We start from the raw sequence: 24,074 nt of genomic DNA, 5'->3' as shown, positions 1-24,074 counted from the left end.
GCTTCCATATGAGTTTTAGAATGATTTTCTCTAGTTCGTGGAAGAATGCTGTTGGTGTTTTGATAGGAATTGCACTGAATCTGTAGATTACTTTAGGCAGGATGGCCATTTTGACAATATTAATTTTTCCTGTCCATGAGCATGGGATGTACTTCCATTTATTGGTATCTTCAGTTTTTCTCGTGAGTGTCATGTAGTTTTCAGGGTATAGGTCTTTCACCTCCTTGGTTAGATTTATTCCTAGGTATTAATGCAATTTTGAATGGAGTTGTTTTCCTGATTTCTCTTTCTGCTAGTGCATCATTAATATATAGGACTGCAACAGATTTCTGTGTATTAATTTTGTATCCTGCAACTTTGCTGAATTTTTAGTACTTGTAGTTTTTTTGGTTGATTCCTTAGGGTACAATATCACGTCATCTGCAAACAGTGATAGTTTAACTTCTTCCTTATTAATCTGGGTGCCTTTTATTCTTTGTGTTGTGTGATTCCCATGGCTAGGACCTCCAGAGCTATGTTTAATAAAAGTGGGGAGCGTGGGCATCGTTGTCTTCTTCCTAATCTTAGAGGAAAAGCTTTCAGCTTTTTGCTTTGAAGTATGATGTTGGCTCTGAGTTTGTCATATATGGTGTTTATTATGTTGAGGTTGTTACCCTCTCTACCCATTTTGTTGAGAGTTTTTATTGTAAATGGATGTTGAATTTTGTCGAATGCCTTTTCAGCATGTATGGAGATGATCATGTGGTTTTTGTCCTTTTTGTTGATGTGGTGGATGATGTTGATGGATTTTTGAATATTGTACCATCCTTGCATCCCTGAAATAAATCCTACTTGATCATGATGGATGATCTTTTTGATGTATTTTTGAATTCGGTTTGCTAATATTTCATTGAGTATTTTTGCATCTATGTTCTTCCGGGATATTGGTCTGTAAATTTCTTTTTTGGGGTGTCTTTGCCTATTTTTGGTATTAGAGTGATGCTGGCTTCATACAATGAGTTTGGGAGTATTCCCTCCTTGTCTACTTTTTGGAAAACTTAAGGAGGATGTGTATTAGGTCTTATATAAATTTTTGATAAAATTCAGTGGTGAGGCCATCTCGTCCAGGGATATTGTTCTTTGGTGCTTTTTTGATTAACAGTTTAATTTCATTTCTGGTAGTTTGTCTGTTCAGATTTTCTGTTTCTTCCTGGGTCATTCTTGGAAGGTTGTATTTTCTGGAAAGTTGTCCATTTCTTCTACGTTATCCAGTTTGTTAGCATATAATTTTTCATAGTATTCTCTAATATTTCTTTGTATTCCTGTGGTGTCCGTAGTGAATTTCCCTTTCTCATTTCTGATTCTGTTTATGGAACTGTCTTTAAAATTAAAATTTTTGAATGGTCATGTAGTTCTTTTACAAATAAGAAAAAGATAGGTTTCATTTTTAAAAAATTAAAGTGGGCTTATTAAAAATAAATTGCTTGGAAATATCATTTGACCCAGAAATTCCACTTCTAGGAATTTACCCTAAGAATGCAGTAGCCCATTTTGAAAAAGACCTATTCACCGTTATGTTTATTGCAGCACTATTTACAATAGCCAAGAAATGGAAGCAACCTAAGTGTCCATCAGTAGATGAATGGATAAAGAAGGTGTGGTATCTATACACAATGGAATATTTTTCAGCCATAAGAATAAAACAAATCCTACCATTTGCAACAACATGGATGGAGCTAGAGGGTATTATGCTCAGTGAAATAAGCCAGGCGGAGAAAGACAAGTATCAAATGATTTCACTTATCTGTGGAGTATAAGAACAAAGCAAAAACTGAAAGAACAAAACAGCAGCAGACTTACAGAACCCAAGAATGGACTAACAGTTACCAAGGGAAAAGAGACTGAGGAGGGTCGGTGGGAAGGGAGGGATAAGGGGGAAAATGGGGCATTACGATTAGTAGGCATAATCTAGAAGGGGAACACAGGGAAGGCAGTATATACAGAGAAGATAAGTAATGATTCTATAGCATCTTACTACACTGATGGACAGTGACTGTAAGGGGGTATGTGGGGGGGGACTTGATAATAGGGGAAGTCTAGTAACCATAATTTTGTTCAAGTAATTGTACATTAATGATATCAAAATAAAAATAAAAATTTTTAATGTAAATAAAAGTAAATAAATTGCTTGAGTTGGGCAAAAATAATGAGAAAATATAGAAAAATTAATGAATAAAGCAGTCTTTTGCTTAGTTTTTAATTCATTTGACCATGCTCAGCTATCATGGAATTAAAGTTTTCTTTAGAATTGTGTTTCTTCAACGTAATATTTTTGTTTTATTTGTTAATTTAAAGGCTTTAAGTCTCCTTTCTATCCCCGATCCTTCAGGTCCCTTCCTCAAAGCCAAACAACTTCTTTTGCATTTTTTAAGGAATAGTTTTTGCTTATATAGACATATATGTGTGTCTTCCCTTCCTTAAAAAAAAAAACCAAATAGATACACTCTATAATTTTATGCATCTTGCTTTTTTTTTAAAGTCTAAATTATTTATCTTGGAAATCAGACCATAACAGCACATATATATGTTCTTTACTTTTCTCATGGATGTTTAGTGTTCCATTGTATAGATACATACTTTTTAATCAATCCTCTATTGATGAACATTTAAATTGATCTTAAAGAAAGAAGTCCTATGTATATACTTCCTATTGTAGACTCATTTCCAATCTAAAGACATACACAAGTAAAAGTGAAGGGATGGAAGAAGATATTTCATGCAAACAACAGGTAGAACAAAGCCGGAGTAGCAGTGCTTATATCAGACAAAATAGATTTCGGAACAAAGAAAGTAACAAGAGACAAAGAAGGACAATACATAATGATAAAGGTGTCAGTCCAATAAGAGACTATAACCATTATCAAGTATCTATGCACCCAACATAGGTGCCCCTAAATGTGTAATACAAATGCTAACTAAAGGGGGAAATAGATTACAACACATTCATTGTAGTAGATGTTAACACACCACTCACATGAGAAGACAGATCAACCAGACAGAAAACAAATAAGGAAACAGAGACACTGAACCATACATTCGATCAGATTAACTTAACAGACGACATCTACAGAACAGTGCACCCAAAAGTAGCAGGATACACATTTTACTCAAGTATACATGGAATGTTCTCCAGTATACGTCACATACTAGGCCACAAAAAAGCCTCAACAAATTAAAAAATATTGAAATTGTACCAAGCAACTTCTCAGATCACAATGGTATGAAACTAGTAATAAATTACACAAAGAAAACAAAAAAGCCTACAAACATGTGGAAGCTAAACAACATGCTTCTAAATAATCAGTTGATCAATGAACAAGTTAAAACAAATCAAGCAATAACATGGAGAGAAATGAAAATAAAAAATGCAATAGTCCAGTATCTGTGGGATGCTGCAAAGGCTGTTTTAAGAGGGAGGTACATAGCTGTACCTCAGGAAACAAGAACAATTCCAAATAAACAGTGTAAACTCATAGTTAAAAGAACTAAAGAAACTCAAAGGTAGTGGAAGGAGGGACATAATAAAGATCAGAGCATAAATAAGTAATATAGAGAAGAATGAAACAGTGGGGAAAGTTAATGAATCTAAGAGCTGGTTCTTTGAGAAAATAAGCAAAATAGATAACCCCCTATCCAGACTTACCAAGAAAAGTGTACACATATAAACAAAATAAAAATGAAGGAATACTCACAACAGATACCACAGCAATACAAATAATTATTTGAGGATACTATGAAAAATTATATGCCAATTAATTGGACAACCTAAAAGAAATGGACAAATTCCAAGAAAAATAAAACCTTCCAAGACTGACTCAGGAAAAAACAGAAATTCTGAACAGACCAATCAACCATATTCAAATTGAATTGATAATCAAAAATACCAGTAAACAGAAGTACAGGACTAGATGGCTTCATAGCTGAATTCTATCCAACATTTAAAGAATAGCTAATACCATCCTTAAAGTATTCCAAAAAGTAGAAGAGGGAATGCTTCCAAACTGATTCTATGATGCCAGCATCACTCTAACACCAAAACCAGGGAAAGACTCTACAGAGAAAGAAAATTACAGACCAATATTCCTGATGAACATAGATGTAAAAATACTCAGCAGAGTATTACCAAACAGAATTCAGAAATATCTCAGAAGGATCATCCATCATGACCAAGTGGGATTTATCATCCATCATGACCAAATGGGATGCAAGGATGATATAATATTTGTAAATCAATCAAAATATACCACATTAACAAAAAGAATAATGAAAACCACAAGATCATCTTGATGCTGGGAAAGCATTTGACAGTATTCAATGTCCATTCATGATAAAAACACTCAACTAAATGGGCATAGAGGGCACATACCTCAATGTAATAAAGGCCATATATGACAGGCCCACAAGTAACATACTTAATGGTGAAAAGCTGAAAACTCTTTCTCTAAGATCCAAAACAAGGCAAGGATGCCCACTTTAACCACATTTATTCAACATAGTATGGGAGGTCCTAGCCACAGCAATCAGACAAAACAAAAAGATAAAAGACATCCACATTGGTAAGGAAGAAGTTAAACTGTCACTGTTTGTAGATGACTTGATATTATACATAGAAAACTCCAAAGACCCCACCAAAACACTATTAGAACTAATAAATGGATTCAGCAAAGTTGCAGGATACGAAATTAATACACAGAAATCGGTTGTGTCTTATATATAGCAGAAAGAAAAATCAGGAAAACAATTCCATTTACAATTGCCTCAAAAATAATAAAATACCAAGGAATAAACCTAACCAAGGAAGTGAAAGAACTATACTGTGAAAACTACAAGACACTCATAAGAAATTAAAGAAAACACAAATAAGTGGAAATCTATCCCATGCTCTTGTATAGGAAGAATTAATATTGTCAAAATGGCCATCCTGCCCAAAGCAATTTACAGTTAATGCAATCGTTATCAAAGTTTCAACAGCATTTTTCACTGAACTAGAAGAAATAGTTCTAAAATTCACATGGAACCACAAAGTACCCCAAATAGCCAAAGCAATCCTAAGAAAGAAGAACAAAGCTGGGGGGATTATATTCCTTGGCTTGAAGGTCTACTACAAAGCCACAGTAATCAAAACAATTTGGTACTGACACAAGAACAGACCCATGGATCAGTGGAATAGAATAGAGAGCCCAGATATAAATCCACACATATATGGTTAACTAATATACGATAAAGGAGCCATGAATATATCCTGGGGAAAAGACAGCTTCTTTAATTAACAACTGGTGTTGGAAAAACGGGACGGCTATATGCCAGAGAATGAAACTGCGTTACTGCCTATCTTCATACACATACATAAACTTGAAATGGATCAAAGAGCTGAATGTAAGTCATGAAACCATAAAACTCTTAGAAGAAAACACAGGCAAAAATCTCTTTTTTTAAACGTGTAAGTATGAGCAACTTTTTCCTGGACACATTTCCTTGGGCAAGGGAAACAAAATAAAAAATGAAAAAGTCGGAGTACATCAAACTAAAACCTTCTGTAGAACAAAAGAACACCATCTGCAGAACCAAAAGGCACCCTACAATATGGGAGAACATATTCATAAATGACTCATTTATAAAGGGGTTAACATCCCAGGTATATAAAGAGCTCATATGCCTCAATACCCTAAAAAAAATAACCCCATTAAGAAATGGGTGGAGGACCTGAATAGACATTTCTCCAAAGAAGAGATATAGTTGGCCAACAGGCACATGAAAAGATGCTCCACGTCCCTAATCATCAGGGATATCACAAAGAGATATCACCGCACACAAATTAGAACTGCCCCTATCCAGAAGACAAGAAAAAACAAGTTTTGGTGAGGATGTGGGGAAATGGGAACCCTCGTACACTGTTGGTGGAAATGTAAATTGGTGCAGCCACTGTGGAATGCAGTATGGAGGTTTCCCAAAAAACTAAAAATACACTATTTGACCCAGTAATTCCATTTCTAGGAATTTACCTGAAGAAAACAAAATCCCTGATCTGAAAAGTTGTATGCACCCCTATGTTTATTGCTGCATTATTTACAATAGTCAATTTATGGAACCAACCTAAGTGTCCCGTCAATAGATGAAGGGATAATGAAGATGTACGTATATACAATGGAATAGTATTCAGCCATAAAACAAAAAGAAATCCTGCCATTTGCAACAACATTGATGGATCTAGAGGGTAGTATCCTCAGTGAAATAAGCTAGGTGGAGAAATACGAATACTATAGGATTTCACTTATTTGTGAAATATAAGTACAAAGCTAAATAGAATGAACAAAATGTCAGTAGACTCATAGACACTGAGAAGGGGCTCATGGTTACCATGTGGAGTGGGTATTGGGTTTGGGGGGATGGTGAGGAGGAAAAAGGGGCACAAAAATTCTCAATCATATTGTAGGTTAGTCACGACGATGGTAGTACTGCATGGAGAATATAACCAATGATTGTGTAACGTCTTCCTATGTGACTGACAGTTGCTGTATTAGTGGGGGTGAGGATTTAATAATATGGGTAATTGTTGAACCACTGTGTTGTATACTTGAAACTAATAAAAGACTATATCAGTAAAAATGAATGGATAAGAAAACAACTTGAAGGGAACTTAGCAAAGAGATAAGTACATCTGTACACTCAATAAATTAAATACCTTGACATTCTTCGATAAATAGATCCAAGTATTTTTCTATTAGAAAAAGGTGCTGTAGTGAGTGTCTTTGTACTTAAGTTTCTGGATATGTGGGGGGAGAATATGTGTAAATTTACTACATAAAAGTGAAATTGCTAGGTTAAAGAGTATGTACTTTAAAAATATTTATAAATATTGCTAAATTATTTCCACAGTGGCTATACCATTTCACGCTCCCAGTAGGCAATGTATGAGGGTGCCTTTTTCACTATATCCTGGCTAACACTGTTTATTATCGTACTTACTGCCTTTCTGATAAGATAAAGAAATGAAATGTTACTTACACTTGAATTTCTTTAATTATGAAGCACGTATGTATATGTTTATGTGTTTATAAGTCATCTTTATATCTTTCTTAACCAAGTGCTTAATGTTGTATTGGGTTACTGCCTGTTTCTTACTGATTTATAATTGTTTTCCTTGCATAAAATTTTACATTTTATGTAGTTAAACTTACTTATTACTATTTTTAATGACTACTGGGCCTTGTTTCTCCCATTTTTTTCCTACTACTATATGGCTTTATTTTTTCCATTGTAGACAATGAAATGTACATTGTTTAATATTTTTCCAAGTGCTTTGTCCTAACACACCTTGTCAAATAGTCCATCTTTTCTCCAGCATGATTTTCTTTTAGAAAAAACTCCTGTTTTCAAGTTAACTAACTGTGTCAAGAAAATGATTGTAAAAATTGTGTTTTTAATCAGTCTTTTCTCTTTATTTTTCAATGTTTTAGATAGGGTGATGCTGCTCTGGGTTAGAGTAAATCAGCTAAACTTTTCTTCCTGGGTAGGGTATTGACTAATTTCTTTCTCTCTCATCCAGAGAAGAGGAGCCTATTGATAGGATATCCTGGGTTCAGCTCCCCACCTCTGCCAGTGAACTGGCTTCTGGAGAGATCATTTCTTCCTAGGCACATGAGGTTTATGCCACTGGTTTCTAGTCCACTTTAGGTCCCCTCAGGAAGGCTCCATCCCTTGGGTGAGTGGCAACATCCAGTGAAGTCTTCAGTGGCAGGACCTTTGGAGCTCATGCTTTCTCTCATGTGCGCACAGCTCAGATGAAGTGATTCTGAAGCCCACTGGAAGTCAGTTGACCGTGGAATTCTTGGAAGAGAATAGCTTCAGTGTGCCCATCCTCGTCTTGAAGAAGGATGGCTTGGGGATGACTCTGCCCTCAGCATCATTCACTGTGAGGGATGTGGAACACTATGTTGGTAAGTACCACAGACCCTCTTAACTGTGACATTGTTCACTCCCATCAAGACCCGTCACCCTTCCCCTCCAATCTACCTTTTGCATTTCCTTTCTAGGCATTTTGAGAGTCTGAGGTGAAGTTCCTTGCCCAGAGTTGATCTTTGGCAAAGTTAGAACCCAACTTCTGCTGTTCTCTTCCTTTTCCTACTAATAGACTAAAAAACCCCAGGCTGAACTTCATTTTTTACCTGGAGGATTCCGGGGATAGTAGTGGTCTCTCTGTCCTCTGTTGAGAAGAAAAAGCCTTTGTCTTTTGCCCTCACTCAGGTCTGTTGTCTTCTGGGCATGAGTTTTAGAGGATAGGAAGAGATGAAGAAAAGAAACAGGGTGGATTGTACTGTGAGTGAGGTTGTGGGTCAGGCAGTTCTGTCTCCCTAGCAGGCCTGGACCCTGCATGTAAATCTAAGGACAGTCTGAGGGATTCCTACCCCATTTCCCAAACATGCACATACAGTGTTGAGGAAAGAAGTGTTGAGTGTAAGGCCATTCTAGGGACTGGTGAGGAGAGAAGAGAGAATTTTCTCTGGTCTCTGAGACCACTTGTTGCAGAGCCCATTTCTTTACTCCAGGTTCTGACAAAGAGATTGATGTGATTGATGTGACTCGTCAGGCTGACTGCAAGATGAAGCTCGGTGATTTTGTGAAATATTATTACAGTGGGAAGAGGGAGAAAGTCCTCAATGTCATTAGTTTGGAATTCTCCGATACCAGGTAGGAGGAGTAAGAAGCCTGACAAAAAGTGCCTGGCACTTGTGATATGCTGAGTATGTCTTGGTGTTCCTTTCCCTTCCTCCTGGTAGTTTCTTCCTTTGGGATGGGGAGTTGGTTTTGGTTTACAATTTTTAGGGTAACTACTCACATTATAACAACTGAATCATATTTCTCCTCTACAGTTTCTGTCATTGGATAGCTTATACAGTATCTAATCTAGTTAATTTTTGTCTCTTTCAAGACCTAGGACAGCTTTCTTAGACCTTTTTCTGATATTTAGATTGTGACATGGTCCCTGTTTAACTCACAGGATAGGTCCTCTGTCCCTGGAAACAGATTTACTAACATTACCCCCAAGTAGTTTCTCTAATGATAAGGTTTCTTAGAGTTAAAAAAAAAAAAGAAAAAATGCTTAGAACTTTTTAAATGATTCTGTCTGGCCTCACTCACTCAATAGATAACATATAATCTTCACTGTACTCAGAACTGTGGGAGATCCCAAAAAATCATAACATATCTCTTTGCACTTAGGCTTACTGTCTGATTATTTACTTTTTTAACTTTTAGTTTTGACGTAATTATAGATTCACAGGAAGTCGCAAAAAAAGTATGTACAGGGAGGTCTTGTGTATCTTTCAGCCAGTTTTCTTGAAAGGCAACATCTTACGTAACTATAGTATAATCTTAAAACTCTTACTTTTGGTTTTAACATGCAAAGTCAAACAACCCAAGGGTGTTTAAGAAAACTATGTTTGTTTATACATACCTCACTTTATTTCGAAAGACTGAAGTAGCCCATAGAGATGCAGAGAGTAAAAAAAAATTTGAACAAAGGGAAAATTAAGGTGGTGAAATAGGATGCATCTTGTGGGTAATCTGCACACAAAACACATATATGAATGTCTGGATAGTTGCTGGAGGAGAACTATAGAGTTTTCACTGAATTTCCTGAAGGTCAGAACAAAGAAGTGAGTGTAATATTATAAGACTTGTGGTTTTACATAGGCTAAAAACAGCCATATGTTTAGGAGAAACACTTCTTTACCTGGAACTGAGCTTTGAGAGGTTTTTCTAATGGTTCCTCATAAAGAAGACACTATGAGGTAGGGATAGTACAATAACTAATAAACCAAGTACTAAGTAAGTGGGCCTGGGTCAGAGGAGTATAAGCACTTAGTGGAGGAAATGATCACCCTTGACTGGGGAAGGCTGTGGGGCTGGGACTTGAGACTTCTAGTGCTGAGGGGAGTGAGGATGCTGACCAGACTTACGGAAATGTATCCAGGGTTCCCTTGGGGATTTTGTGGAGAGAATTTGTTTGTCTTATCTGACTCTCATGGGGATGGGGGCATTTTATTTAGGCTTCAACCTTCAATTCCCAATCAGCTGACATCTGCTCTCCACCCCTTCCCTGCTAGGCTTTCTAACCTTGTGGAGACACCCAAGATTGTTCGGAAGCTTTCATGGGTGGAGAACTTGTGGCCGGAGGAGTGTATTTTTGAGAGGCCCAATGTGCAGAAGTACTGCCTTATGAGTGTGCGGGATAGCTATACTGACTTTCACATTGACTTTGGCGGCACCTCAGTCTGGTACCATGTGCTCAAGGTAGGAATGGATATGGCTTCTGGAGGCAGCCCAGCCTTGAGCCTCCCTGTTTGTTTTAGGTTGGCAGCACAAAACAGACTGCTGAGGCCTACCTGCCTTCCAGATTCTATTTGGGTGAGATTTCCATGTAACTGTTCTGTCAGGGTTAGGCACTTACTAGATATGCCACATAAACTGTCTCTACAGTTTTGATGCTCAACTTTTTTTTTTAAATAACCGCAGATGCCTACCTTTTTTTTTTTTTACTCTTACCTTCTTAATTGAGCCAGTCTATACACCTACCATAAATATGGAAATGCCCATATTTACTACAGAAATTCCTGATAACAGGATAAATTTCCCCTTCTCTCCAACCTTATTGGGGTATAATTTTTTTACCTTAAAACAACACAAATTTATTATTATTATTATTTAATTTTTTATTAAGGTATGATTGATATACACTCTGATGAAGGTTTCACATGAAAAAACAATGTGGTTACTACATTTACCCATATTATCAAGTCCCCACCCATACCCCAATGCAGTCATTGTCCATCAGTGTAGTAAGATGCCACAGATCCACTATGTGCCTTCTCTGCGCTACACTGTCTTCCCCGTGATTCCCCACACCATGTGTACTAAACATAATACCCCTCAATCCCCTTATCCCTCCCTCCCCACCTACCCTCCCACACCCCTCCCCTTTGGTAACCACTAGTTGAGGTATAATTTATATAAAATAAAATTAATCTATTTTAGGTGTATAGCTTGATGAGTTTTGACACTTGTATATAGTCACATAACTGTCACCACCAGAAAGGTAGAAGATATGTGAGTTTTTTTTAATTAAAGTATTGTTGATATACAATCTTATGTTGGTTTCAAATGTACAACACAGTGGTTCAAATCCATGTGAGTTTTTTAGTGTCAGCCTTCCAGTAGTTTTCCTTTTGTTAGTTGTTACAATTTTAGAATTAACATATTGATCATCAGTGATTATAAAAGGTTTTTGAGGCCTGGAAAACAAATTTCTTAAGTAATTTTGATTGTTTTCTACCACTTTTCATACTATTTAGTGTTCTTAACAGAATCGCCAAGGGAAGAGCTAAAAAATTGGATATGGCTTTTGTCCAGATGACCACAAAACCTTAATCTAGTTGTTTTCATTGGTTTATCAGGAATAAATTAGAGTGTGTAAATGAAAGTGTTATCATGCAAATGTTAAATTTAATTTTACTTTTAAATAATTTTTCTAGAAAAATTGCAAAAATAATAGGAAAAATTCCTGTGTATCCTTCATTCATGTTCTCCAAATGTTACCATTTTATTATATTCTCTCTGTGATGCAAACACAATAAAATGGTTTATATATTTTTTTTCTGTAACATTTAAGAGTAATTGGAGACATGTTGTCCCTTTTTCTTGTAATAATTCAGTGTGTATTTCTTAAAAGCAAGGGTGTTCCCTTATATAACACCAGTATGGTTATCAAAATCAGGAAATTGATATTGATACAATATTATATCTAGTCTATAGATCTGGTTCAAATTTCTTCAGTTATACAATAGAATTTCTGGTAGTGTTGCTTTGAAATTTATTATCATGAAGTTTGGTTAAACTAATAAAACTGTGGGTTGGAGATATTTTTGTGCTGGTGGGTTTTTGCTTCTTTTCTGCCAGATTATCTATATGGTGATTATCCAGGTAAATATAATCAGGAAATAAAATTTTCTTCCAACAGATAATCACCTAAAATATAATCTTCTGGAAGTCCTTGGACAATTGATTAACTTTTAAACTTTTATTAGCTTTGATTGCAGGTGTGAGAAGGAATATTCTCTGTAAATGGCACTTAAAGACAAATTCAATTTTCTTTTCATCAGTAATGTGGACTTACGTTCTCCTATGGCTGGTTGTATTGATCTATGAGTCTATGGAGGCCATTTTTCATTTGGTATTACATCTAAAATAGGAGACTTTGGTGTACATTTGTTCTAACTTGAACAGTTTTGTTTGAAATGCCCTTTCCAAATTGTTTTTGTCAATCTTTTTAAAGCTGAAAAGTGCACAGTGCAGAAGAACCTTTTGAAGTTTTCCAGATCCACGTAAAAAAAAATTGTAGGGTGGATTTGGGAAAGAATTCTGGCATATTATGTGGTCTTGGAGCATGGGAAAGAGAATATCCTTTTGGAGACCCCCTGGAGGTCTTTTCTGGAAATGCTTGTTATTTTTGGTATTTAAACCTCTGTTTCAGGGTGAGAAGATCTTCTACTTGATTCGCCCAACAAATGCCAACCTGACTCTCTTTGAGTGCTGGAGCAGCTCCTCTAACCAGAATGAAATGTTCTTTGGGGACCAGGTGGACAAGTGCTACAAGTGTTCTGTGAAGCAAGGACAGACACTTTTCATTCCTACAGGTCTTCCCTGGGCCCCTCTGGGAGGGTTTAAGGAGGGTGGGCAGAAGAAGAGGGTGTGTGGCACCAGAATCAACCCCTTCCCTTAATGTGTCGATCTGATTATGTGAGATGTCACTCTAATATCACATGAAGGCTCAGAACTGGTTCTCAAAGAAATTTTCATGGTGGTCAGTTGGCAGGCAGCGTGGTCATCTTTGGGAGTGGGGGAGGCTACAGGTGGGAAGATTCAGGAGGAGGTTGAAGGACTCCTTTGCACTGAGCTGATGTTAACTCTGTAATACAGAGTACAGTTCTCTGAGTGCCATGATTCTAGGAATAGTGACTGGGAGACTAGCTTTGAAGGCTGTAAATCAGAATGACCTGGGATGGGGGTTGGGCTTTTTTCCCTAAGCAATTCATGCCCAGGCTTCACTCCTAGAATTATGTATTCATAGGTCTGGGTGGGATCTGAGAAGATATACTTTGAAAAAGTCCTTCCAGTCATCTCAATTTGGGGAAAGTTGACATCTTTACTATGTTTAGTCTTCCATAAACACAGTATGTCTCTCCATTTATTTAGATTTTCTTTGATTTCTTAATTCTTTGACTTCATAATTAGTTTTTAAGTGGAATTCTCTAGTGCAGTCATATGGACCTGGAGATTTCTTTTTTGTGAAGTTTTTAATTAACATTCCATTTCCTTAAACTCAATTAGGCTATTCAAATTATTTCATAGTGGGTGAATTGTGATAGTTTGTGCTTTTTAAGGAATTGGTTCATTTTATTTGTTAAATTTATGTGTGTATAGTTGTTCATAGTTCTTTCTTATTCTCCTTTTGATGTCTTCCATATCTCTAGTGATATCTGTTTCGTTTCTGATTTTAGTTGTGTCTTCCTTTTTATTCTGTGTTAGTCTTGATGGAGTTTTGTTAACATTATTGAACTTTTGAAAGAACCACTTTTTGTTCCATCATTTTTCTCTGCTGTCTTTGTTTTGAGTTTCATTGATTTCTGCTTTTACCTTTGTTTTTCCTTCCTTCTGCTTGATTTGGGTTTATTTTGCTCTCTTTTTTTCCAGTCTCAGGAAAGGAGCTTGGGTTACTGATTTCAGACTTTCTCTCTTTTATAATATAAGTGTTTAGTGTTGTAAATTTCCTTCTCAGCACTGACTTAGCCGTGTCTCATATTTTGATATGTTGTATTTTCATTTTCATTTAGTTAAATTTAAAAAAATTGAGGTATGATTCATATACCAAGAAACTTACCATGTTAAAAGGAGCTCAGTTAAAAAAAATATTCACACGGTTGTGCACAGAGCAGAAGGACCTTTTGAAGGACCTTCTAATACCAGAAAATTTTTGTCACTTCAAATAGAAACCCTATACCCATTAGTAGTCACTCTCCATCCTTCCCTCCCCCAACGTGTCACTTTTGTACTTTTTATTGTATATGGATTTGCCTATTCTGAATCTTTCATATAAATGGAATCATTCAATATGTGGTCTTTTGTGTCTGACTTCTTTCATTCAGCATATTTTCAAGGTTTATCCATGTTACAGCATTTATCAATAGTTCATGGCTGAATAATATTCCATTGTGTGAATATACCACATTTTGTTTATCCATTCATTATTTTATAGACATGTAGGTTCTTTTTACTTTTTGGCTATTATGAACAATACTGCACAAGTTACTATGTTAACATATATTTCAGTTCTCTTGCACATACACCTAGGAGAAGAATTGCTGAGTTATATTCTGTGTTTAACTTTTTGAGTAATTGCCAAACTCTTATAAAGCAACATTTTACTGTATCACTAGCAATTCATTAGGGTCTCAATTTTTCTACATCCTCCCCAACACTGGTTCTTGTCTGTCTTTATGATTATAGCCATCCTGTGCGTATGAAGTGGTATCTCATTGAGATTTTAATTTGTGTTTCCCTAATGACTGTTGATGTTGAGCATCTTTTCCATGTGCTTGCTGGATAGTTGTTTATCTCTTTTGGAGAAATGTCTATCCAAAACATTTGCCCATTTTTTGTTAGATAATTTGTCTCTTTATTATTGAGTTGTAAGAATTCTTTATGTATTTTGGATATTAGATCTTTATCAGATATATGATTTGACAAATTCTGGGGGTTGTCTTTTCACTTTCTTTATCGTATACTGTAAAGTGCAAAAGTCCAGTTTTATTTGTTTGTTTACTTGTGTTTTCATTGTCATATCTAAGAGGTCATTGCCTAATTAAAGGTTATGAAGATTTGCACCTATGTTTTCTTCTAAGCATTTTATAGTTTTAGCTCTTACACTTAGGTCTTTCATCTATTTCAAGTTAATTTTTGTATATGGTGAGTTGAGGGTACAATTTCATTCTTTTGTATGTAGATGTCTAGTTTTTCCAGAAACATTTGAAAGGACTAGTCATTCCCCATTGAATTGTCTTGACACCTTTGTCAAAAATCAATTGGCCATAGATGTATCGGTTTATTTCTGCACTTTGAGATCTTTTCGGTTGCTCTGTATCTCTATCCTTATGACAGTACTACACTGTCTCAATTACTGTATATTTGTAGTAAGTCTTAAAACTGGGGTATGTCGGACCTCCAATTCTGTTTTTCTTTTTTTTTTTCCATAACAACATAGTCTTTTTATTGATTAATTGCTGATAGAGCTCTATAATATATATTCCTACATTTTTTTTTTTGAGAGGGCATCTCTCATATTTATAGATCAAATGGTTGTTAACAACAATAAAATTCAGTATAGGGGGGTCAATGCTCAATGTACAATCACTAATCCATCTCAAGTCTAATTCTCGTCAGTCTCCAATCTTCTGAAGCATAACGAACAAGTTCTTACATGGTGAACGAATTCTTACATAGTGAATAAATTCTTACATGGTGAACAGTACAAGGGTATTCATCACCGAAACTTTCGGTTTTGATCACGCATTATGACCTATAAACAATCAGGTCAAATATGAATATTCGTTTGATTTTTGTACTTGATTTATATGTTGATCCCACATTTCTCCCTTTATTATTATTATTTTTTTTATTTTTAATAAAATGCTGAAGTGGTAGGTAGATGCAAGATAAAGGTAGAAAACATAGTTTAGTGCTGTAAGAGGGCAAATGTAGATGATCAGGTGATCAGGTGTGTGCCTATGGACTAAGTATTAATCCAGGATAGACAAGGGCAGCAAAACATCCACGGATGCAGAAGATTTCTCTCAAAACAGTGGGGGTGAGGTACTAAGCCTCACCTCTGTTGATCCCCAAATTCTCACCTGATGGCCCCCCTGCGACTGTGCCTGTCTTAGGTTGTTCCTCCCTTGAGGAATCTTACCCGTCTCTGGCTAACCAGTCATCTTCCGGGGCCATACAGGGAAATGTAAAGTTGGTAAGTGAGAGAGAAGCCATATTGTTTGAAAAGGTTAGCTTTTTACTACTTTGTAGATTTATGCCCTGTGGTTTCTATGCCCAGCACTTGTCTCGAGGTATCTTTACCACCTGGAGGAATTATAATACTCAGTAAATTCGATATGAGGCACGAATTCTATTTAAGGGTTGTAATTAGGAAGGAAGAAGAAAAGCTACAGATGTAGCATATGGAAGGAAACATGGGAGGATTGATTATTTCTTTGACATATCTTCTTGTAGAGTACCTAAAGTATGTATAGGTTTTAAACTACTAACTAATTTGCACACACATATTAACATACTAGGAATACGGTGACATAAACAAAGCAAATCTATAATTACCATCCATCTCCAGTGAAGCCAAGAAAACCATTTAGGCACCCTAGGCATTTGTGAAAATTTGTCTATGATATGATGGATATTGTCCAACTGTACTTGAACAGTCTGAGAGAAATCAGACAAATTAAAGCAGCCCATTTCTGGGATCTGTTCACATCCCATATGTTCTTTTAACCGTAGATAGTCTATAGTCATAAGATTTTGGAGTGCTACACCTTGCACCCCTCCCAACTCCTGGTTGAGTTCCAACAGTACAGATCCGGTCAAATTCGTTGTCTCACTGTATGCACATGCCAGCCTAGACATCTCCCTCCTCATTCCTATGGCAAGTCCAGGAGATGGTGGGGTGGATGCAGCCACAACCGCAGCATCGTCCGGATCTCTGTGGAGGCTTTTTGATGATCATCCCCCGACACAAGTCCTCCAGAGTGCTGATGCCAGAAGCTCCTCCTCATATTGTATCTTAGTTCATTTTCTGGGTATCCAAGCTAGGCCTTAATCTTCTGCATAGAAACAAACAGACCCTTTGCCCACACTTTGACATGCCCTCTATACCACTGTGCAGAACTCATTGGAGGTCAGCACACAGTAACTGCTTTTTTTTTTTTTTTTTTTTTATTAAGAGAAAGGAATATTATCAGAAAAGAGTACCTCCATAGCTGATCATCTGACACCCTTTAAGTGATCAACATTAAGGATATTTAAAGCATGCGTTGATCTTTGATTTACCAATAGTTTTATCCTATCAAGGAGTAATCCCAATCCCCCTTTTCTTTCTTTCTTTCTTTCTTTTCTTTTTTTTTTTAGTTTTTAATCTATACTTACATGAAGAATACTATGTTTACTATGCTCTCCCCTATATCAGGTCCCCCCTAACAACCACATTACGGTTACTGTCCATCAGCTTAGCAAAATGTTGTAGAGTCACTACTTGTCCTCTCTGTGTTGTGCAGCCCACCCTCCCCTTTCTCCCTCCACCCCATGCATCCTAATCTTAATACCCCCTTCTTCTCCCCCACCCCCTATCCCTCCCTGACCACCCATCCTCCCCAGTTCCTTTCCCTTTGGTACCTGTTAGTCCATTTTTGGGTTCTGTAATTCCGCTACTCTTTTGTTCCTTCAGTTTTTCCTTTGTTCCTATACTCCTCAGATGAGTGAAATCATTTGGTATTTCTCTTTCTCCGCTTGGCTTATTTCACTGAGCATAATACTCTCCAGCTCCATCCATGTTGCTGCAAATGGTTGGATTTTTCCACTGCTTATGGCTGAGTAGTATTCCATTGTGTATATGTACCACATTTTCTTTATCCATTCATCTACCGATGGACATTTAGGTTGCTTCCAATTCTTGGCTATTGTAAATAGTGCTGCGATAAACATAGGGGTGCATCTGTCTTTCTCAAACTTGATTGCTGCGTTCTTAGGGTAAATTCCTAGGAGTGGAGTTCCTGGGTCAAATGGTAGGTCTGTTTTGAGCATTTTGATGAACCTCCATACTGCTTTCCACAATGGTTGAACTAATTTACATACCCACCAGCAGTGTAGGAGGGTTCCCCTTTCTCCACAGGCTCGCTAACATTTGTTGTTGTTTGTCTTTTGGATGGCAGCTATCCTTACTGGTGTGAGGTGATACCTCATTGTAGTTTTAATTTGCATTTCTCTGATAATTAGCAATGTGGAGAATCTTTTCATGTGTCTCTTGGCCATCTGTATTTCTTTTTTAGAGAACTGCCTGTTCAGTTCCTCTGCCCATTTTTTAATTCGGTTATTTGTTTTTTGTTTGTTGAGGCGTGTGAGCTCTTTATATATTCTGGACGTCAAGCCTTTATCGGATCTGTCATTTTCAAATATATTCTCCCATACTGTAGGGTTCCTTTTTGTTCTATTGATGGTGTCTTTATCTCTACAGAAGCTTTTCAGCTTAATGTAGTCCCACTTGCTCATTTTTCCTGTTGTTTTCCTTGCTCGGGGAGATATGTTCAAGAAGAGGTCACTAATGTTTATGTCTAAGAGGTTTTTGCCTATGTTTTTTCTCAAGAGTTTAATGGTTTCATGACTTACATTCAGGTCTTTGATCCATTTTGAGTTTACCTTTGTATATGGGGTTAGACAATGGTCCAGTTTCATTCTCCTACATGTAGCTGTCCAGTTTTGCCAGCACCATCTGTTGAAGAGACTGTCATTTTGCCATTGTATGTCCATGGCTCCTTTATCAAATATTAATTGACCATATATGTTTGGGTTAATGTCTGGAGTCTCTAATCTGTTCCATTGGTCTGTGGCTCTGTTCTTGTGCCAGTACCAAATTGTCTTGATTACTATGGCTTTGTAGTAGAGCTTGAAGTTGGGGAGTGAGATCCCCCCTACTTTTTTCTTTTTTGTCAGGATTGCTTTGGCTATTCGGGGTCTTTGGTGTTTCCATATGAATTTTTGAATTATTTGTTCCAATTCATTGAAGAATGTTGCTGGTAATTTGAGAGGGATTGCATCAAATCTGTATATTGCTTTGGGCAGGATGGCCATTTTGACGATATTAATTCTTCCTAGCCATGAGCACGGGATGAGTTTCCATTTATTAGTGTCCCCTTTCATTTCTCTTAAGAGTGACTTGTAGTTTTCAGAGTATAAGTCTTTCACTTCTTTGGTTAGGTTTATTCCTAGGTATTTTATTCTTTTTGATGCAATGGTGAATGGAATTGTTTTCCTGATTTCTCTTTCTATTGATTCATTGTTAGTATATAGGAAAGCTACAGATTTCTGTGTGTTAATTTTGTATCCTGCAACTTTGCTGTATTCCGATATCAGTTCTAGTAGTTTTAGAGTGGAGTCTTTAGGGTTTTTTATGTACAGTATCATATCATCTGCAAATAGTGACAGTTTAACTTCTTCTTTACCAATCTGAATTCTTTGTATTTCTTTGTTTTGTCTGATTGCCGTGGCTAGGACCTCCAGTACTATGTTAAATAACAGTGGGGAGAGTGGGCATCCCTGTCTGATTCCCGATCTCAGAGGAAATGCTTTCAGCTTCTCGCTGTTCAGTATAATGCTGGCTGTGGGTTTATCATATATGGCCTTTATTATGTTGAGGTACTTGCCCTCTATTCCCATTTTGCTGAGAGTTTTTATCATGAATGGATGTTGAATTTTGTCAAATGCTTTTTCAGCATCTATGGAAATGATCATGTGGTTTTTGTCTTTCTTTTTGTTGATGTGGTGGATGATGTTGATGGATTTTCGAATGTTGTACCATCCTTGCATCCGTGGGATGAATCCCACTTGGTTATGGTGTATGATCCTTTTGATATAGTGTTGATTTCTGTTTGCTAATATTGTATTAAGTATTTTTGCATCTACATTCATCAGGGATATTGGTCTGTAATTTTCTTTTTTGATGGGGTCTTTGCCTGGTTTTGGTATTAGGGTGATGTTGGCTTCATAGAATGAGTTCGGGAGTATTCCCTCTTCTTCTATTTTTTGGAACACTTTAAGGAGAATGGGTATTATGTCTTCTCTGTGTGTCTAATAAAATTCCGTGGTAAATCCGTCCGGCCCCGGGGTTTTGTTCTTGGGTAGTTTTTTGATTACTGTTTCAATTTCTTTGCTCGTAATTGGTTTGTTTAACTTTTGTGTTTCTTCCTTGGTCAGTCTTGGGAGGTTGTATTTTTCTAGGAAGTTGTCCATTTCTTCTAGGTTTTCCAGCTTGTTGGCATATAGGTTTTCATAGTAGTCTTTAATAATTCTTTGTATTTCTGTGGAGTCTGTCGTGATTTTTCCATTCTCATTTCTGATTATGTTGATTTGTGTTGATTCTCTTTTTCTCTTAATAAGTTGGGCTATAGGCTTATCTATTTTGTTAATTTTCTCAAAGAACCAGCTCTTGGTTTCGTTGATTTTTGCTATTGTTTTATTCTTCTCAATTTTGTTTATTTCTTCTCTGATCTTTATTATGTCCCTCCTTCTGCTGACTTTAGGCCTCATTTGTTCTTCTTTTTCCAGTTTTGATAATTGTGATGTTAGACTATTCATTTGGGATTGTTCTTCCTTCTTCAAGTGTGCCTGGATTGCTATATACTTTCCTCTTAAGTCTGCTTTCGCTGCGTCCCACAGAAGTTGGGGCTTAGTGTTGTTGTTGTCATTTGTTTCTATATATTCCTTGATCTCTATTTTGATTTGTTCATTGATCCATTGATTATTTAGTAGCATGTTGTTAAGCCTCCATGTGTTTGTGATCCTTTTTGTTTTCTTTGTAGAATTTATTTCTACTTTCATACCTTTGTGGTCTTAAAAATTGGTTGGTAGAATTTCAATATTTTGGAATTTACTGAGGCTCTTTTTGTGAGCTAGTATGTGGTCTATTCTGGAGAATGTTCCATGTGCACTTGAGAAGAATGTATATCCTGTTGCTTTTGGATGTAGAGTTCTATAGATGTCTATTAGGTCCATGTGTTCTAGTGTGTTGTTCAGTGCGTCTGTGTCCTTACTTATTTTCTGCCCGGTGGATCTATCCTTTGGGGTGAGTGGTGTGTTGAAGTCTCCTAAAATGAATACATTGCAGTCTATTTCCCTCTTTAGTTCTGTTAGTATTTGCTTCACATATGCTGGTGCTCCTGTATTGGGTGGATATATATTTAGAATAGTTATATCCTCTTGTTGGACTGAGCCCTTTATCATTATGTAGTGTCCTTCTTTATCTCTTGTTACTTTCTTTGTTTTGAAGTCTATTTTGTCTGATATTAGTACTGCAACCCCTGCTTTCTTCTCACTGTTGTTTGCCTGAAATATGTTTTTCCATCCCTTAACTTTTAGTCTATGCTTGTCTTTGGGTTTAAGGTGAGTTTCTTGTAAGCAGCATATAGATGGGTCTTGCTTTTTTATCCATTCTATTACTCTGTGTCTTTTGGTTGGTGCATTAAGTCCATTTACATTTAGGGTGACTATTGAGAGATATGTACTTGGTTAGCTTCTTTAGTATCTTACTGCCTAACTTAGCTCTCTTATTGAGCTGTTATATACACTGTCTGTAGATTCTTTTCTTCTCTCCCTTCTTATTTCTCCTCCTCCATTCTTCATATGTTGTGTGTTTTGTTCTGTGCTCTTTTTAGGGGTGCTCCCATTTAGAGCAGTCCCTGTAGGATGCCCTGTAGAGGTGGTTTGTGGGAAGCAAATTCCCTCAGCTTTTGCTTGTCTGGGAATTGTTTAATCCTGCCATCATATTTAAATGATAGTCGTGCTGGATACAGTATCCTTGGTTCAAGGCCCTTCTGTTTCATTGCATTAAGTATATCATGCCATTCTCTTCTGGCCTGTAGGGTTTCTGTCGAGAAGTCTGATGTAGCCTGATTGGTTTTCCTTTATAGGTGACCTTTTTCTCTCTAGCTGCCTTTAAAACTCTTTCCTTGTCCTTGATCCTTGCCATTTTAATTACTATGTGTCTTGGTGTTGTTCTCCTTGGATCCTTTCTGTTGGGGGTTCTGTGTAATTCCATGGTCTGTTCAATTATTTCCTCCCCCAGTTTGGGGAAGTTTTCAGCAATTATTTCTTCAAAGAGACTTTCTATCCCTTTTCCTCTTTCTTCTTCTTCTGGTATCCCTATAATACGAATATTATTCCTTTTGGCTTGGTCACATAGTTCTCTTAGTGTTGTTTCATTCCTGGAGATCCTTTTATCTCTCTCTATGTCAGCTTCTATACGTTTCTGTTCTCTGGCTTCTATTCCTTCAATGGTCTCTTGCATCTTATCCATTCTGCTTATAAATCCTTCCAGGGATTGTTTCACTTCTGTGATCTCCTTCCTGACATCTGTGATCTCCCTCCGGACTTCATCCCACTGCTCTTGCATTTTTCTCTGCATCTCATCCCATTGCTCTTGCATTTTTCTCTGCATCTCTGTCAGCATGTTCATGATTTTTATTTTGAATTCTTTTTCAGGAGGACTGGTTAGGTCTGTCTCCTTCTCAGGTGTTGTCTCTGTGATCTTTGTCTGCCTGTAGTTTTGTCTTTTCATGGTGATAGAGATAGTGTGCAGAGCTGGTACAAGTGACCGCTGGAAGAGCTTCCCTTCTTGTTGGTTTATGGCCTTCCTCACGTGGGAGAATAGCGACCTCTAGAGTGGCTTGTGCTGGGAAGCTGTGTGCAGACAGGGCTTCTGCTTCCTGCCCGGTTGCTATGGGGTTTATCTCCGCTGTCGCTGTGGGTGTGGCCTGGCTGGGGCTGCTCCTCCAAAATGGTGAAGCCCTGTTGGAGGGGGAGCGGCTCAGAGGCTATTTATCTCCGTAAGGGGCCTCTGTGCTCCCTGCTGCCCAGGGGGTTAGAGTGCCCAGAGATCCCCAGATTCCCTGCCTCTGGTCTAAGTGACCTGTCCTCCCTCTTTAAGACTTCCAAAAAGCACACTCCAATCCAAAACAACAACAGCAACAATGAGAGAGGGAACAGAAAAAAAAAAAAAAAAAAAGGAAAAAACACGTGATTTTTTTTTTTGCCCTCAGGCGCCAGTCCCAGGCAGCTGCTCACTGTTCCTGCTGCCCTGCCTCCCTAGCACCAGGGTCCCTGTCCCTTCAAGGCTTCCAAAAAGCACCCGCCCACTTGTCCCGCAGGGAAAAACACGCGATATTCTTTGTCCTCAGGCACCGGTCCTAGGCACCCACTCACCAGTCCCACCGCCCTTCCTCCCTAGCACCAGGGTCCCTGTCCTTTTAAGGCTTACAAAAAGCACTCGCCAAAAAGAGAAAAAAAAAGGGGAAAAACGCACGATTTCCTCTGTCCTTAAGTGCCAATCTCAGGCACCCGCCCACCGGTCCCGCAGGGAAAAATGCAGGATATTCTTTGTCCTCAGGTGCCAGTCCCAGGCACCCACTCACCAGTCCCGCCGCCCTGCCTCCCTACCACCGGGGTCCCTGTCCCTTTAAGGCTTCCAAAAAGCACTCGCAAAAAAGAGAAAAAAAAGGGGAAAAACGCGTGATTTCCTCCGTTCTCAAGTGCCGGTCCCAAGCACCCGGTCACCGGTCCCGCCACCCTGCCTCCCTAGCAACGGGGTCCCTGTCCCTTTAAGGCTTCCAGAAAGCACTCGCCAAAAAAAAAAAAAACCGCTCCGTTTTCTTTCCACCCGCCTGGAGCCGGGGGGAGGGGCGCTCGGGTCCCGTCGGGCCGGGGCTTGTATCTTACCCCCTTCGCAAGGTGCTGGGTTCTTGCAGGTGTGGATGTGGTCTGGATGTTGTCCTGTGTCCTGTGGTCTCTATTTTAGGAAGATTTTTCTTTGTTATATTTTCATAGCTGTATGTGTTTTTGGGAGGAGATTTCCACTGCTCTATCCACGCCGCCATCTTGGCTCCGCCCCCTGTTTTTCTTTTTTAAAATTATTATGCCTATCCTGGTCCTTTGAATTTATATGTGAATTTTTAGCTCCAGGTTCTGTGTAGGTGTTTTAGTAGATGCGCTAGTTTTATATATGTAAACTAGATAAGCTATATATATCTTATCACTGCCTACTGGTATTGGCATTTTAATTGACATTTTACCAGTTTGAGGGAAGGGTTGAAACCTTACCTTTTCATATCCCTTTACTCTTCCCATTTATAATATATTTGTCTTAAATATTCCCTCTG

General features: G+C 37.7%; 1 protein-coding gene across 4 annotated transcripts in view; it reads left to right on the top strand.

Moving 5' to 3' along the window:
- PHF8 (PHD finger protein 8) overlaps positions 1-24,074 on the top strand; it is a 169,689-nt gene that overhangs the window by 40,398 nt on the left and 105,217 nt on the right. For all 4 annotated transcript variants that reach the window (XM_037010389.2, XM_037010388.2, XM_037010391.2 and 1 more), the window contains exons 5-8: positions 7,816-7,976; positions 8,586-8,727; positions 10,146-10,332; positions 12,569-12,731. In XM_037010389.2, coding sequence (XP_036866284.1) covers positions 7,816-7,976; positions 8,586-8,727; positions 10,146-10,332; positions 12,569-12,731 — 653 coding nt within the window. The remainder of the gene's footprint in view (positions 1-7,815; positions 7,977-8,585; positions 8,728-10,145; positions 10,333-12,568; positions 12,732-24,074) is intronic.

The sequence above is a fragment of the Manis javanica genome, chromosome X (genome assembly GCF_040802235.1).
Source record: "Manis javanica isolate MJ-LG chromosome X, MJ_LKY, whole genome shotgun sequence".
Taxonomy (NCBI): domain Eukaryota; kingdom Metazoa; phylum Chordata; class Mammalia; order Pholidota; family Manidae; genus Manis; species Manis javanica.
This window is presented reverse-complemented; position numbering and strand designations above follow the sequence as displayed.